The 13,017-nt window shown below is 52.6% G+C and overlaps 1 protein-coding gene and 1 pseudogene across 2 annotated transcripts in view; both read right to left on the bottom strand.

The window, feature by feature from the left end:
* Positions 1–7,300: 7,300 nt before the first annotated feature.
* LOC141571653 (ubiquitin-ribosomal protein eL40 fusion protein pseudogene) lies at positions 7,301–9,876 on the bottom strand (annotated as a pseudogene).
* A 128-nt stretch (positions 9,877–10,004) lies between these two features.
* The window catches only part of C2H6orf132 (chromosome 2 C6orf132 homolog), a 32,230-nt gene continuing 29,217 nt past the window's right edge, over positions 10,005–13,017 (bottom strand). For both annotated transcript variants that reach the window (XM_074332922.2, XM_074332923.2), the window contains one exon: positions 10,005–12,463. In XM_074332922.2, coding sequence (XP_074189023.2) covers positions 12,346–12,463 — 118 coding nt within the window. In that variant the 3' untranslated portion in view covers positions 10,005–12,345. The remainder of the gene's footprint in view (positions 12,464–13,017) is intronic.

Raw genomic sequence — 13,017 nt, 5'->3', positions numbered from 1 at the left:
CAGGGATTGTCCTGGTGTGCATGCATGCGTGCAAAGTGAGCATTCCTTCTGAAACTCTGCATTCTCAGGGGTGGCCCGGGGAAGACACGCCGTGTAAGTCATCACAGCTGCCCCCCCTCCATCTGCGTTATCCCTCTTCAGTGCCAGAGGTTGCCCTCTCCCTTGGGCATCCTTCTTTGAAAATCCAAATAGATTTAGCAGAGCAGTTTTCTTCCCCCTCACTCACGTTCCTCAGGCCAGATACATTCTGGAGAATTATCAGACAGTGTCCGAAGCTCCCACGTGCTCCGCAGTTGGCTGGTCTCCAGAAGAACAACAACAAAGGTCGAAAAAGACACACAAGTAAACAAGCCCAAGTCTTTTTTTTCCCCCTTCTTCCGCCTCGACCCCCTACCCCAACTCCGGTTCAAGCCATTGTTTCTCAGTCTAGTTGTGTAGGACACAGCTCCCTGGCCCATGCTGGTGTTATGAGCCTTGTGCTCCCCCACTGAGGCAGTTGGTCGTCCACTCACAGAAGCACACAGCAGCCTGTGGCAGCTCACACCGACCTCCGGCTGCTCACGGCAGTCCAGCTCCAGGCAGCCCAGCCCCAGGGAGAGCTGTTGTTCACAATCTTAGCTGTAGAGGGTACAGCTCACTGGCCCATGCAGCAATCGAACCAGCGACCATGGTGTTAGGAGCACGGCACTCCAACCACTGGAGCCAGCAGGCCGGCCCAAGCCTTCCTCCTGGTGCAGAACGCTGTCCGCCATGCATGTCAGAGAGTATGTGGGCCTGGGCCTGGGGCCTGTCTTGATCGCCCAGGTAGGTGATAGGATCCTCTTGCAGGTCCATTCAGCCAACCCAGAGGACATGGACCCCGTCCTGCAGGAGTTCAAGAACGGAGTCCTTCTGTGTCCTCTGAAATACTTGGTCCTTCCTGTCAGAGGCCCTTACTGCAGAGCTCGAATACACCAGGTCTCGTGGCCTCACCTGAAGTCATCCTCTGGTTTCATAGAATGCTCTGGAAACTCTGGGATCTTGTCAGAGAGTGTTTCCCCCGCTTATATGAGGGAGACCTGCATGCTTCCCGAGCTCTTGGAAGCACCCAGGAACCCTGTCCACAGTAGCCTGTTCTCACAGGGTCTGGCTACACACAGCCGTATTCAACCCATTGACCTGGACTGGGTCAGACCCATTCCCACCCACAACCCCCAGCTCTGCTCTCCCTTGCCTCCCACAGTCTCTTCTCCCTTGAAATAGTTTTATGTGATTTTTAACAAATAGTATTAGCTTATGTTTATATAGCACTTACTATGTGCCAAGTACGATTTTAAATATTGTATTTATACTAACACATCATAAATGGACATAGTACAAAATTCAAAAGGCGCAAAAGGATAAACAGTAAAAATGTAGTCTTCCTTCTCATGCTGTGTCTTCGGCCACTCCATTCCCCACCCCAGAAACCACCCCTAGTACTGGTCTCCTGCGTGTCCCTTCAAAGCTATTTTATGACTATAAAAGCACACAGGTCCATGATCTTTCATCGTTGTTACACATGTGGTGGCATACAAAATGCCATGTTCTGTATCTGCAGGTTTTCTTGGTTAATTTTCCCAGGTTAAATTTCCCAGTGCTTTTCCTTCCCCTGAGATTCTTCCCACCTTCCTGCCTCTACATGCTGCATGCTATGATGGGGTGGAATCCTGACCACCTTTGGAGCCCAGCAGGTCTGTGGTTGGTCGCCTGTCCTGCACTTGACTGGCTGCAAGTGACTGAACTGCTCAGAGTCTCACGTTCCTCATCTAGGAAAGGGCCTAATACCTCACAGGTATTATTGAGAGATGTGGTATTAGAGATGATAAGTGGCTGACTCATGGCTCGTATTGACATTATTCCCACGTGACGTGCCTCCCTCCCCCAGAGATGTGGTCACCTGACAAGTGGGCAGGTGCTGGGTGAGGGACCAGGCACACACCCTGAGAGTGAAAGTGACACACAGGGACAGGAAGTGTTAGGAGCATCAGGGCCTGCCCCTGCACTGTTTCGTAGATGCCGAAGGGGAAGGGGGAGAAAAGGGTGAAGGTGGACGGCTGTTTAGGCCTTTGTTTTAGATGTTGGCATCGATGAGCTTGTAGCTCTGCCCTCAAAGCTCTGCCCTCTTTTGGAAGTTTACCTGGGCGCCTTCTCAGCCCCAGGAAAGCCCCAGAAATAGCCTACACCCCTTCACTGCAGAGATTTCTACCTCAGAGAAGGCAGCCAAGCCTGAGCAGGCCTCAGCTCTGGGTCCTATAGGACCTGTTACTACCCTTGAGGCACCCCTCCCTCAACTGCCCACAAGTCCTGACAGTACCTCAGGAGCCCACACCCTGTGGAAGCCTCTGTCCAGCCATTGAGCCCCTCAGTCCTGCTTTTACCGTTATCTTGTTTCTTCCATATCCTGGCTTCTATCCAACTATATTCAGAAAGAAAGCGCATTGTTACATTCAGCCTGGTGGGAACTAAGAAGTAACAAACAGCATCCTCTCAGGAAACTAAGGCCAACTAAGGGCACAGAGCTACTGGGTACCGACCACCGTGAATCTCCCTGGAGGCGGGGGCAGTATGGGGCAGCACAGGGAAGGGAGCCCTGGGGCCCCCAGATCTTCAGCGTGGCCCAGCCCCAGCTTTTCACATTGGGTACCTTGTTGGTGGAATTATTTTTACTGAAACACTTTGAGGAAAACGTTTTCTAGTTGAATAAGTGTAAATATATTAGGAAATAAAGTGAGAAATGTTCATGAACAGTATGGCCTCAAGGACATTTTGCTTTTTCAGTGACAGTTTCAGGTTTTTCTCCTAAAACTTGAGGTAGGACAGGATGTTTGTTTGTTCCACTTTGCGGTTTGGAAATCTTGATAGAAAAATATTAGAAGGATTATTGTAATGAATGGTTCTGTCATTGACCATGTGATCACAAGCTAGTTCCCGCCTCCCCATTTTCTTTTTTTCTTTTTTTTTGTATTTCTTTTTATTCTACAATGAGTTAGAGGCAGTTTATCACAAAGCTAATAAATGATAAAAATATATAAAATTGAAAATCATGACCAGTGGAAAATAGACATTAAATAAATCAGTTTGGGGTGATAAAGAAGAGGATCAGGGCTAAACAAATAAATATATTGTACATCAGATGGTGATAAGTGGGGAGGAAAAAAATAAAGCAAGGTAATGAGAATTGCGAGGAGGAAGGATATTGCCCATTTATGGTGTAGTTAGGAAGGCCCAGCCTCTTCAAGAGCGTAGCGTTTGGATTGAGACCAGGTGGCTGGAAAAGAGTATTCAGTGATGCAGGAAGAGCAAGTGCAAAGGCCCTGAGGCAGGAGTGGGCTTAGTGTGTTAAGGAGTACAGTGCGGCCAGCATGGAATGGTAAGGGACAGAGTGGCAGGAGTAAGGTCAGAGGTCAGGGAGGAGTGGATCACGTAGGGTCTTGTAGCCTTGAGATCTCTTCTTGAACCAGCTTGGGCCTGCTGAGCTGACGTGTTGCTAGCTTATGAAAGAGGGGGAGAGTGAGTCTCCAGTACCGTCACGTGTCTCTCTTCTTACAACTCATGTAACTTCTTGGTGCTCCAGTTTCCCCACTTGTTAAATTGGGGCAATACTTGTTCTTTAAGGATTGTGAAGTAGGAGGATTGCCTTCCAAACCCTCTCTCCACCCCCATGTTCAAGTATCTTTGACCACCTTCACCAAAGCCTACTCCCAAGTAGCCATCACCTTGGGACTTCAGGGACACCAGGCTTTGACTTAGATTGCAGGGTATTTCAACCTGACATTTCCAGCTGGATTTGTGTGTGTGGCTGCCCTGTGCATTGTAGGACATTTAGTAGCATCCCTGACCTCCTCCTAAATGCTCTTAGGCTCTCTCCAGGTCTGACAACCAAAAACCTCCGGACATGGCCCCTGGATGAGAACAATTGAGCTAAAAATGAAGCACCAGGGCTCCATGCTCAGGGGCCAGCAAGAGGCTGGTGGGAAAGAATTGGGAACAGCAGCGATTTTTCCCCCTCAAATCAGAATATATCTTAAGCTGTTTTCGTCATTTAATTTCCCTAAGGCCAAACCGTAGGAATGTTCTAGAAGACAGTGTCATATAATATGTACTTTAGAGCTCAGGAGTCTGACCACTTGCCTGGCTCTGCCTCTTGCTATCTCTGTAACCTTGGGCAAGTGTCATGCGGGGTGGCCTGCGGGGTCTCAGCTCCCGCTCCCCACATAAGAACGCAGGATATGGTGAGGCCAGAAAGGAACACCCATGGAGCCATAGGTAGGGGAGTCATACCACTACAGTCTTGCTGGCAGCTGGGTTGGAGACACAGGAAGCAGGAGCCACACTGTCTGCAACCCGCCTTCCTAACTGCAATCTGCGCTTGCCAGCCACCATCTTCTTGCTAGCCCCCATTTTCTGCTAGCATAGTCACGGCAGTTAGTGGCCAATGGCTTACTGGTTACAGCTGACGGCCAACTAGCCACAGCTGATGGCCATCCAATCACAGTTGATGGCCATTTACTACCCAAGTGAGCACCTTTCCATGTGAGGCCGAGAGCCTGGAAACTGCACTCCTGGCTCTGTCCCCACAGCAAGTTACTTAGCCTTTCTGTTCCTCCCTTTCTCATCCATAAACTGAAGATAACAAAAATACCTACCTCCTGGGACTGTTGGGAGGATGACACAAAATACTAGTACCCACGTAAATGCTCAGGACAGTGCTGGAACCTGACACGCTGTTGCAAGAGAGGTTCCCCGGGAGACAGATTTGTGTGCAGGAAGTTTATTAGGGAGTGCCTCCAGGATGCACACCTGTGGGGGCAGGGGGGCCAGGGAGGGGCCGAGGGAGCATACTGCTGGGCTGCCTGCATTTGCAACAGAGGCCATGGCAGCCCTGGAGCTTTGATGACCCTTCAGAGTTGTGCAGAGTGGGGGGAGGGGCCTGTCTGAGAATATGGGCTGCCCTCAGGGAGCCCTTGGGTGAGGAGGCTCTCTGGTGGAAAGGACAGTTCCCAGGGATGGATTCAGCTGACAGCAGTCTCCAGGCCTCTGAGGGAGTGAGTGTGGGGACAGAGCCAGGAGTGCAGTTTCCAGGCTCTCGGCCTCACGTGGAAAGGTGCTGGCTCAGGTAGTAAATGGCCATCAACTGTGATTGGATGGCCATCAGCTGTGGCTGGTTGGCCGTCAGCTGTAACCAGTGAGCCATTGGCCACTAATATAACTGCTGTGGCTACGCTTGCAGAAAATGGGGGCTAGCAAGAAGGTGGGTGAGCTAGCAAGCGGCAGAGTGTGGGTTGCAGATTGACAGGCAGATTGCAGCTAGGAAGTGGGTTGGTTGGCAGAGAAGTGGACGGCAGGTTGCAGACAGTGTGGCTCCTGCTTCCTGTGTCTGTAGCCCAGCCGCCAGCGAGACTACAGTGGTGTGACTCCCCTACCTATGGCTCCGTGGGTGTTCCTTTTGGGCCTCACCATGTCCTGCGTTCTTATGTAGGGAGCAGGACCAGAGACCCCACATGACACCCTACATGACAGAGAGCTTCAGTCCTGAAAAGGGAGGAGGGCTAGGGCAGTGGCACACTCTCCATGGCTTGAGTGCTTATTGACCATTGTTATGAGGCGAGATGGAAACAGAAGCGAAAGTGCCTTTAAAACACTGTAGACACCTGAGGAATTACTCCCAGCCTAACAGTGCCCCGGTGCCCCCATGCCAGCACCCTGCTTATGCCAAGCCTGCTCTCTCTTCTTATTGCCCCCTCCGCCCCCCACAAGGGTGGGCAGGCAGAATCCAGAGAGGCACTGTCATACCACCCCAGCCATGCTGTCCTTGAGGCAGAGGGCAGGCAACAGCCGCGCAGTTCTGCTCCGTACCTTGCTCCAGCCCGGCAAGGTCGCCTGGCCTATCAGGACTTAGTTTCTGGTAAGCTGGAGTGGTGCTGCCCACCTGGAGGGCATGGTAGCATTAAATGGGATACTGAACACACAGCAGCCGTTCTCCAAGTGTGGTCCCTGGGAAATCAGGACTGGCAGTCCCACCTGGGAACTTGTTAGAAATGTGAATTCTCAGGCCCCACCCCAAACCCATTGATTCAGGAACTCTGGGACCAAGTCCCAGGAATCTGGTGTTTTGTTTTTTTGTTTTGTTTTTAACTTTTATTTATTTAAATGTGTTTTCCCAGAACCCATCAGCTCCAAGTCAAGTAGTTGTTTCAATCTAGTTGTGGAGGGCACAGCTCACAGTGGCCCATGTGGGGATCAAACCAGCAACCATGTTGTTAAGAGCACCGCGCTCTCACCAACTGAGCTAACCGGCCACTCCAGGAATCTATGTTTTGACAAGTGCTCCAGGGCTTCTGATGCTCAAGTCTGAGAACCACTGGTGTACCGACAGTGCTTAGCTCTGCGCCTGGATCATGGGAGGGGAGGGGAGCGGTGCCAACCTCAGCTGAATCTGAATCTGAACCTGAACTCCACCTGCTGGGTTAGAGGTCAGGCACCTATGGGCAGAGCGCCACCTGGTGTTTACAGCTGGGCCCCGCAATGCACACACAAAACGGACTCAGGACTGGGTTCATGAGCAAGGACAGCAGCGCTGGACATGAGGGCAGGTTACACAGATGTCCTCTCTTCACCCCTCTCCACTCTCCCTGGAGAAATCAAGTTAAAGACAATCTCAAGGGCAGCCTTACATGGCCAAGAGAAGTCACCAAAAGACAACAGCAATGTGTATGTTTGTATCAGCGACAACAGGTATCTTTTACTGGGCGTTTGAGTGTCGGACACTGTAGGATAAACAAACCAGCAAATGGCAGCCCTCCTCCCTCTGCCCCGCTCATGCACATGCTGCCACCCAGGTCACAGGGCTGACGACAGCCTTGGTGACCTGGTCACAGGCCAGCAAGAAGGGCCACCCACAGTGCTAAGCTAACGGTGTTCCATGTGGTCACCTGCTCTCTTGCGTGGGAATCTAAATAGTGCTTGACAGTATTTGATTAAATGCTAACATGTATTCACTCAACAAACATACGTTCAGTACCTTCTGTGCCAGGAGCAGCACTATACGCGGGGGGTACGTGGATGAATGACAGGCAGGCCTTATGTTGTGGAGTTTATAAGCTGTGGGGGTATGGAGTGAGTAACCCCAATAGGAGGGAGCCCTTAATAGGAGCTGATGTGGCCTAGGGGGTCACGGCTGTCTGAGCTGAGCCTGAAGGAGGAGGAGGAAGCAGCCGCGAGGGGAAGTGGGTGCAGAGGTGTGGAGGGAGGGCTTCTGAGCATTGCAGGGCTGGGGAGGGCTTCCTGCAGGGGCTCTGATCTAAGCTGGTCTTTGAGGAAACAGAGGGGGCAGAGGTGGTGAAGCAGGAATGAGTCTTTGGTCTCACAATTGTGTGCGAAGGAACTAAAGGAAGACCAACGCCTGGAGAGGCTGAATTTGAGTGGCTGGCCAGGCATCCACATGGAAATGTGTAGGGGGACGTTCAAGTTAGAAATGCGAGCTCAGGTGCAGGAGCGAAGGGGGGTGAAACTCAGTCTTCTGGAGAAGAAATTATAGAAGGAAGAATGGAGACAGAGGATGGTGCTGAGACACCCGGGTGGAGGAAGGGAGCCAGCCTGGAAAACAGAGGAGAGGATCAGAGCTCACGCTGAAGGAGCTCAGAGAACAATTCTGCAGGAGGGGAGGGAGGAGCGGCTCATCTGTGACGCTTCCCGGGCTCTGAGGACTGGCCAGGGGCACAGAGGATTATCCATGTAAATGAGAAAGCATGCGTAACTCAGTGCCTTGGTCTTTGCACCTCCCCCAGAAGAGAGCACCTTCTTGGCCAAAAATGTCTCCAGAGGCCCCAACGCCGGTCTGCAGCCTTCCCTGGGGCTTCGGAGGGAGGTGGCCCAGGTTCTCAGCCCAGCATCCGTGGCCACCCATCCGGGACAGCTGACTAATGATGGGACGCCAGTACTGCCTTTGAGCTGCAGAGATGAAAGCGGCCACAGGCTGTTGGGGGGTAGGCAGGCGGTGGGGTGAGCAGGCAGGGGCAGGCCTGCCTGACAGCTCAGCACTGAGGCAGCTTCTGCCTCACCCCTCCATCCTACAGCTTCCACAAAAGGAAGCTCAAGGCTCACCAGCGGTGAGAGGAAGCCTCTCCGCTTAAATAAGTAGAGGCTGGGGAAAGCTGTGCTCCATTTGGGAGGACAGAGCCCTTCACACATTGCTGACTGCAGGACCAGACTTCCAGCACAGCCTGCCCCGGGACCTGCCCCTGTTTGGGGCTGGGCTGGGCCTCACCAGAGAGGTGGGGTGCTGGCCACTGGGGACCTGGGCCACGCCTAGGGCGGCTCCAGAAACCAAGGTGTGACCCACCTGATCCAGCAACACCTGAACCACCCACGCTCATTAACGTTTTCTATTGGCTTTACCCTCCTCCTTCCAGTTCCCCTATCCCTAGTCTGATAGAAAGATAAAGTTTGAGGGGTGTGGTATGATGGGGAGAGACGGATGAATGGGTGAGAATGCACACAGCTAGAAGAGAGGCTGTGGGGATGAAGTATGCAGATTTGGAGCCAGGTGGGCTCTGCTGAGCAATTTTTCCCCCCTATTGCTCCAGTCAACGAAAGGGAAACTTTAATGAAGCCCCAGGGCCCAGGGATTTGAGCAGGATGCCAGGGCGAGGAGGTGGTGATGGAGGGGCCTTACTTGACCGTCTTGGGGCGTGGATTGTTGGTGTGGCCACCCTTCTCACGGCAGTTGGCAGCACGGGGATGCGGGCGGGCGTAACACTTGGGCGGCAGATCGTCTTGTCGCAGTTGCACTTCTGGGCGAGCTGGCAGGGGGAAGGCTCCATGATGCTGCCGCTGCCCCACAGACGAAGCACCAAATGCAGAGTGGACGCTTTCTGGATATTATCGCCTGAGAGAGTGCTGCCATCCTCCAGCTATTAGCCCGCAAAAATCAGACGCCGCTGGTCAGGTGGGATGCCCTCCTTGTCTTGGATTTTAGCTTTGACATTCTCAGTAGTGTCCCTGGGCCGGACCTTGAATGCGATGGTCTTGCCCGTCGGGGTCTTTCCAAAGCTCTGCATCTCTGCGTCTGCTGAGGCGGCTGCTCAGCCTCCTCGTTGAAAACAAAGAGCTAGTCTGAGCAATTTACTTCTCTTCTTGGAGCCTTAATTTTCTCATCAACAACATGGAATGAGGGGTATTACGAGGCCCATACGTTTTAGAGGATTGTTGTGAATAAAGAAGAGAACAAGTGCACTTTCCAAGCTATCAAGCTCAAAGATCGGCGGTTATCACAACCACCGTTGCACCACGTTTCAATGTGAGGTCCATGGAGCCCAATTTTGGGAGTATCGGTGGAATGCCTGAAGTAATGGCTAAAATGCACGTGCTGGCATCTTTCTGGGGTGAAGACCCATAGCTCTTCAAGAGCTCTGGGACCCAACAAAGGGTAAGACACACACACAGCACAAGTCCTTCCCCATCACTTTTGAGATGAGGGAGCTGAGACCCAAGCTCATACAGCTTGTCGGAGGCAGAGCCAGACATGGAGCCCTGGCCCCCACACGCTCCGTTATTCCCTGCTGCCCCTCTCATGTCAGGGGAGGGGAAGGAAGAGGTAGGAGACATCAGGGAGGAGAGGGCAGCCAGAGGTAGAGCCCAAGTCCTACTGGGCGTAGGGGCCCCGTCCTCACTCTGTTATGAGGATGAGAACATCGCGGTGGAGGGTGGGGGACAGTGGGACAGGAGAACGAGGAAGGCCCAGGATGGGAGAGGCCTCGGAGGCTCTTCCTGGAAGCACAAGTGGCTAAATCAGTAAGTAAACTTCCCAGTCTCCCTTTGCCAAGAACCTCCCCCGCCCTGAAAAGGACTCAAAGGAGGAAACACAACCCTCTCTCTGACGCCATTTTGAGAAGACTTTTCTTGTTCCCTGTTTCCTCTTCTGGAGAAGTTGAATATCACACGTGAAAGCTTCATGGGAAACTGTGAAAGGCCACACACAAACATAAGGTAGTCGTCACCCAAAGATGCAATTTATTGAGCAACTACTGAGTGCCAGACATGTGCTGGATGCTTTGCCTACATCAACATAAATGTCACCACTTCAAGAGGCCTTCCCTAACCACCTGCTTCATGTACAGCCGCGTCTCTCCTTCATCCTCCAGTTATTCTCACATTTCCCGTTCCTTTCCTTCCTCCCACTTATTATAATTTCTGTTTTGGTGTGTTCTCTTCATCCCCTCTCTCTCCTCCACTGGACTATAATCTTGCCATGGGCAGCAGTCACGTCACTGTGTGTCCGTGCTAAGCATAGCGTCTGCCATCTAGTAGTCACTCAAATACTTGTTAAATGAATGCATGACCGTCTCTAATCTTCACAACAGCCTTATGAGGTAGGTATGAGTATCATGCCTGGTGTACACAAGAAGAAACTGAGGTTCAGCGAGTCAGAGACTTGCTTAAGGGCACAGTTTGTTATCCCCAGACTCCTTCCCCTTGAAGGATCTGGAGAACGGAGGATCAGAAGAGAAAGCGTGGGCCTAGCAAAATGGCTCACCGCTTCAGTCACCACCCTGTGCTCAGCCTCTCCCCACTGAGCTCCCCCAAGCTCTCACTACATCCCAGGAGGTCCGAGTCGTTCAGTCTGCAGCCACAGAGCTGGAGGCTCCAAACCAGCCTGTTTATTTCCCATGCCACAGGAGAGCCAGTCCTTCCCTGCCCACCCCAGAGCAATCTACAGCTGGGAGCACACACCTCACCCCTCAAGCCCTTAATACAGCAGATAAGTTAGTGAACTCTTTTATGAAACATTGTACAGGGAAAATACACACCTATACATAGAGCCAGTGCCGGAGCTGAAGTGGGTTTCGCTTCTTGAACACAGGTAACCAGTTCCTGCCCATCAGGGAGCCTGCCCAACCTTCACTCTCCCTGAAGTGGCTCACCTGCTGTCCCCACAAACAGGTACCTTTGTGATAGGTTACCAAGATTACCACAAATCATAAAGGTCCAGCATCTTGCTCCCAAAGGCAACTGTTTCCTGGCTGCCCTCCTCCGAGGTGGGCCACTACATGCCCTCCCTCCTCACCCAGGCAGCCTGCCTTGGCCTGGTCCCAGGAATTTGGCCCAAGACCTGAAGGCAAGGAAGGTAGGCCAAGGAATACTGTCTACTGATATGTTTGGTGACCATATATCACCCAAACCATGACTTTTTTTTGAAAGTGGAGGGGGGTCTAAATTCACTGGGAAACAGGCATAAACCGGAACTGTGAAGGCAAAGGATGAACGGCCACCCTACTGATCTGTGCCCTGCTCTGAATTGGCCCAGTTCTACCACTCTTGACTTTCCAAAAACATATTCCTTGTCGGCAGCAAACATCTCTCAGATGTCATTTCCCATCTCTGCTGCCTCCCTCTCCAAGGCCTTCCAGCATCTATCCTGGCTACACATTTTAAGGCCTCAATAATACTGGGGACCTGTTGGATCAGAGTTGGGAGGGGTGGTTGGGAATGATGCCCCTCTCCAAATCCCCAACAGGACCTGGCTATGTAAGACTTTTGGTGTCGAGCCCTAGGCCTTCTGGCTCCTTGAGCCCAATCCCCAATGGCTGCTTAGGTCTAAGTAGAAAAGCAAGCATTAATCCTGTCTCCCTCTCCAAACTTGCCAAGGCTTCTCTCTTTAGGCTTCCCTGCAGCTAAAGGCCTGGGCCAGGGCCAAATGAACCATCAACCCCCCATCCCAGCCCTTGGCCAATGAATGCAAAGCGTTCTGTTCTGGTACCTTCTCCACATGTGCAGACGCATTCCTGGTCCTACCTCCCGTGGTTGCCATGCTAGGAGTCCCAGGAATCACCTTGGAGTGGCAACTGGTGGACTGGTGGAGGCTACAGAGATCAACCTATAGCACCCTACACCCCCTTTTCGTGAGGGCCTCACAGGCAATCACAGCCACCCCAAGATGGGTTCCCATTCAGACTGAATGCCCCACCCCTTGCTTTCAGAACCTGCTCAGTAGGCCATGCTTGTAAAACTGCTTTAAATAAGCCTCGCTAAAGCAAACAGTACCAGACAGCAGAAACTCAGGCTCCAGGTCCTAAAGGCGCCTCCTCTCCTCCCTCCTTCCCCCTCCCACCCCATCTGTGCTGTGTACAGTCCACAGCACACCCAGAAACAGAAGCCCCCCGAGGGCTGCTGCTTCTTACTCATCGTCCATTTGTCTGTCTTCGGACAACAAAGACTCCTCTGTGTCTGAGTCAGGCTGCCTAACTCCTGCTGCATCCCTCCCACCCCCACAAAAACAAGTGCCTGGGTCTGACCCCCTCGGGTAGAGCTGGGAGAACCCTGGGCTCAGGACAGGGCATTCCGATGGGCCCCTGAGTACGCATAGGAGATGGGATGGCGGGTTCCAGGCCTCACGGTGAATGTGTTGATGGGGCTTCCATAGTAGGGGGTGCTGTGGGGTGACCTGGTGGGAAGCAGAAGAGAGGAGAGGTTAATATTTCTAGCGGGTTAACCAACAGCCCCTCCCATCGCCTCCAGGATGTGGCTCAGCGCTCCGGTTTCTGTCCCACAAGCCCCCGGCTTATCAACCTCAGGTGGGACCCCAGTCCACCAGTATTGCTTCACCATACACAGGGCTCCCCATCCCGTCTAGGCCCTGCCGATCACAGAGTACATGCCTAATGCCCTTTACTCAGAACGCTTCACTCAGCCTGTCTCTGGATCCTTCTGTACCGTTGGGAAATCCCGGTACCCAATGATCACTCAGATCTCCCCACACTTGGCCTGAAGCCCTGGGACTCCAGGGGCTGGGAGAGAGGAGCAAGAATAGGGGGAGTTGCTGGGGGAAGCAGGAGGATAGGGAAAGCCAGAACAAGAGAGATGAAGGGAGATGAGAAAACACGTAAGGGAAGCACCCTCTGCAGGTAAAGTGCGCCTCCCCCCCCCACTTTCTCTAGGCCCGAAAGCCAGAGGGGAGAACACCAAATGTGTCGCACTGCCGGACAGCTGAGGCCTGGT

This window comes from Rhinolophus sinicus, chromosome 2 (assembly GCF_057876585.1).
Source record: "Rhinolophus sinicus isolate RSI-liver-muscle chromosome 2, RSI-T2T, whole genome shotgun sequence".
Classification (NCBI taxonomy): domain Eukaryota; kingdom Metazoa; phylum Chordata; class Mammalia; order Chiroptera; family Rhinolophidae; genus Rhinolophus; species Rhinolophus sinicus.
Note: the sequence above shows the minus strand (reverse complement) of the source record. Positions and strands in the feature narration are given on the sequence as shown.